The sequence below is a fragment of the Haematobia irritans genome, chromosome 2, assembly GCF_050003625.1.
Source record: "Haematobia irritans isolate KBUSLIRL chromosome 2, ASM5000362v1, whole genome shotgun sequence".
NCBI classification, from domain to species: Eukaryota; Metazoa; Arthropoda; class Insecta; order Diptera; family Muscidae; genus Haematobia; species Haematobia irritans.
Genome location: NC_134398.1, coordinates 234,809,945 through 234,813,165, shown reverse-complemented (window position 1 = coordinate 234,813,165; position 3,221 = coordinate 234,809,945). Strand labels below are relative to the sequence as shown.

Below are 3,221 nucleotides of genomic sequence, written 5' to 3'. Positions count from 1 at the left end.
GAGTTGAAGTTATATTTTGGTGGATTTCGAATGAACTGTACACGATTTGGAGATTTGGCAATAGATTCTAAAAATATTATGAGGTGCTCTATTTAGCCAACAACGAATGGTAGCAGTGTTGCACTCATAATGAAATATGGGCAAATGTTCCAACATCACCTGGATCCTGCTCAATTAAAGACTATGAAATATATATAACCCACACCATTTTAGCCTCAGTCTTTACACCCAGAGAAGGAATATGATCACCTCAAACATGTTTTAAGAGCAAAATGTTATTTTTGGGTGGTGACCATGTAACATGGTTTTCGCAACCATGTTATTTTCTCGGAAATCATGTATCTGATTTCGGCAAGCATGTTATATTTGACGAGAAAATAACATTTAGTGACAAATATGTTACATGGTCACCATACAAAATAACATTTGGCTCTTGAAACATGTTTGAGATGATCATATTCCTTTTCTGCGTGTAACGATAAATTATAAAAAAAGTTTGGCACATGAAAAACTGTTAGCTACCACCGGTAGTTAGTTGTTACAACATTATAAAAGTGTTATGGCGTTTTCGATTCGCAAAAAATATGTTGCCTTGGTGTTACCCTACTTTGTTCCTTATTGCATTTTCGACCAAATGATAGCGTCATTCCAAAGTTATTTTTAATTCCCAATATTGTGAGATATACATGATCCAATATCTATCACAGTTTCCTTCATATTTTGCTATCAATTTCGAGAATGTTACATCTTTTTTCACAATCGAAATCGCCATTAGTCTTTAATCCTAGCAATTTTACTTTTTATATACTTTAAATATCTTTATCTAGAGAGAAATGTGTTCAGCGCTTCAAAATCATTCAGCGCTTCAAAATCGATAAGGGCAAAATACCAAAGACATTGGGAAGTTCCAGTAAATGTTATTATTAGCTAAAAACTAGAAATAGAAAAGTCATATTTATTTAATAAACGAGCAATGCTATGGGATCGAATAGTCGCGAGAATGCTTTCTTCTAAGCATTATCACATCAACGAGCACACTCATGCTTTAATAATGAACGCAAAGGCACAAAAACACTTTTTGAAAATCTTGATTCTGGTTTTAATCTCAACATTAGTTGGTGAGTCATTTCTAGTTTTTAATCGACAATTTATTAACCTCCTCTACATTGATACAGCGGCGCAAAGTTCCAACAGTGATAACATAAAATTCCCCAACATTGGTGATTCCAATACGAATCGTCTATTATTGTGGGGTTGTTTCCGGGTCAGCGATAATGCTGTCGATACTGTTCGTCTTATTCTTATGGAAAAAATTAATTTACCTGAACTGGAATATCGAATAGTGCAAGCCAAATTCTTGGACAAAGGACTCTTATTTGAAATGCGATGTGAAGGAGACGTACAAACAATATTGGATAATGCTGCAGTGCTGAAGAAGGGCAATTGTTTTCTGGAAAGAACAACGGCACCCTTTATAGATTTGGTTGTAAAGTAAATAAATCCATAGTTAGAATAATAAAAAAACAAGTGAGTAAAGTAGAAAGTCGGGCGGGACCGACTATATCATACCCTAGTCCACCCCTACTGAATTAGTAAACATAAGCATTTTTGGGGTATCATTGGTATAGGTTTTGGAGAACATAAAGGAAGTACATGTTTATGGGTGTCTTGTCACAATCTGAGCATAAATGTCTAATATTAGCAGCTATAGTTTATTTTGCACCAAAAGAGTTGGTACGCAACTAATATTGAGTCCATTATTAAAAAAGAGGAAATCGGTCAATTAGTTGTGGGTAATAAATCCAAATTTCTGCAAATAGGGCAATAGATTTATGTAAGAGCTACATGTAAGTCAAAATACGATCAGCTAGTACATCAAAATTTGAAATTTGAATAATATGACAAAATCAAGCGATGCATATATATGGGACCTATATCTAAATCTGAACCAATTTGTATAATATTTTGCACGTATGATTGATACCACAGAAGGTCACTTTGTGTAAAATTTGAGAACGATCAGTTAATAAATGAGGCCCCTATGGTCAAAAATAAGGTTATTAGGGGCAAATTTTTCAAAATCGGGCGATACATATATATGGGAGCTACACAGTCTCATATAAGTTTACATACCCTTGAGGTTTTTACCTTATAACTAAACATGTTTCTTGTTGTTGTTTATAATCCAGACTAAAAACATCTTCTTGAAAATGGACAAATACTTTGTTTTTCAAATTAATTTACAAAATCTGAAGCATATATATGCATATTTTATTATATTTTAATAATTAAAGAAAATACAATTTCTTAAACCGTATGTAAACTTGTGTAAGACTGTGTATATCTAAATTTGAACCGATTTCGATGAAATTTTGCACATGCAGTTAGTGCTATAGAAGATTACATTTAGCCAACCTTGGTTACGATCGGTTGATAAATAAGGGTTTTACGGCCAAATTTGACCAAATCGGGCGATACATATATATCTATATCTAAATCTGAACCGATTTCGATGAAATTGCGCACATACAGTTAGAGGTATAGAAGATTATATTTAGCCAACTTTGAGTACTATCGGTTGATAAATAAGGGTTTTACCGCCAAATTTGGCAAAATCGGGCGATACATATATATGGGAGCTATATCTAAATCTGAACCGATTTCGATGAAATTTTGCAGACTTAAAGGGTGTTGAAAAAGTTTACTATGTGACGATCGGTTTGTAAAAAAGCGCAACGTGACTCCATTTGTCGAAATCGGGTGATACATATATATGGGAGCTATATCTAAATTTGATCCGATTTCTTCCAAATTCAATTCAAACATTGTGCCCAAAAAACACCCTGTACTAAATTTCATCCAAATCGGTTAATAATTGCGACCGGAATCCTGTGAACAACAAATACATGGACAGACGGACGGACGGACAGACACCAAGCGCTAGATCGACTCAGGAGGTGATTCTGAGTCGATCGGTATATATTTTATGGGGTCTAAAATCAATATTTCTGGTTGGCACATTTTTTGGCCGATCAAACTTATTATACCCTGAACACTATGTGGTTTAGGGTATAAAAAGGCCTAAGAGACTTTATTGTTTCTTTAATGTATCAATAGGACTCGATTCCGTTAATATATGACATTGATTTAAATAAACTTTTACAAAAACAAAAAGTGGACACAAATCAAGTAGCTCCGTAAGGATTTAAGGACCAGATAAC

The 3,221-nt window shown here is 33.9% G+C and overlaps 1 protein-coding gene across 1 annotated transcript; it reads left to right on the top strand.

Annotated features, from left to right (window-relative positions):
- Positions 1-1,002: 1,002 nt before the first annotated feature.
- On the top strand, positions 1,003-1,573 carry LOC142225394 (uncharacterized). Its single transcript, XM_075295150.1, has 2 exons — positions 1,003-1,118; positions 1,176-1,573. Exons 1-2 carry the CDS (start codon positions 1,052-1,054, stop codon positions 1,493-1,495), a joined length of 387 nt encoding a protein of 128 aa, XP_075151265.1. The 5' UTR covers positions 1,003-1,051; the 3' UTR covers positions 1,496-1,573.
- The last annotated feature ends 1,648 nt before the right edge of the window (positions 1,574-3,221 follow it).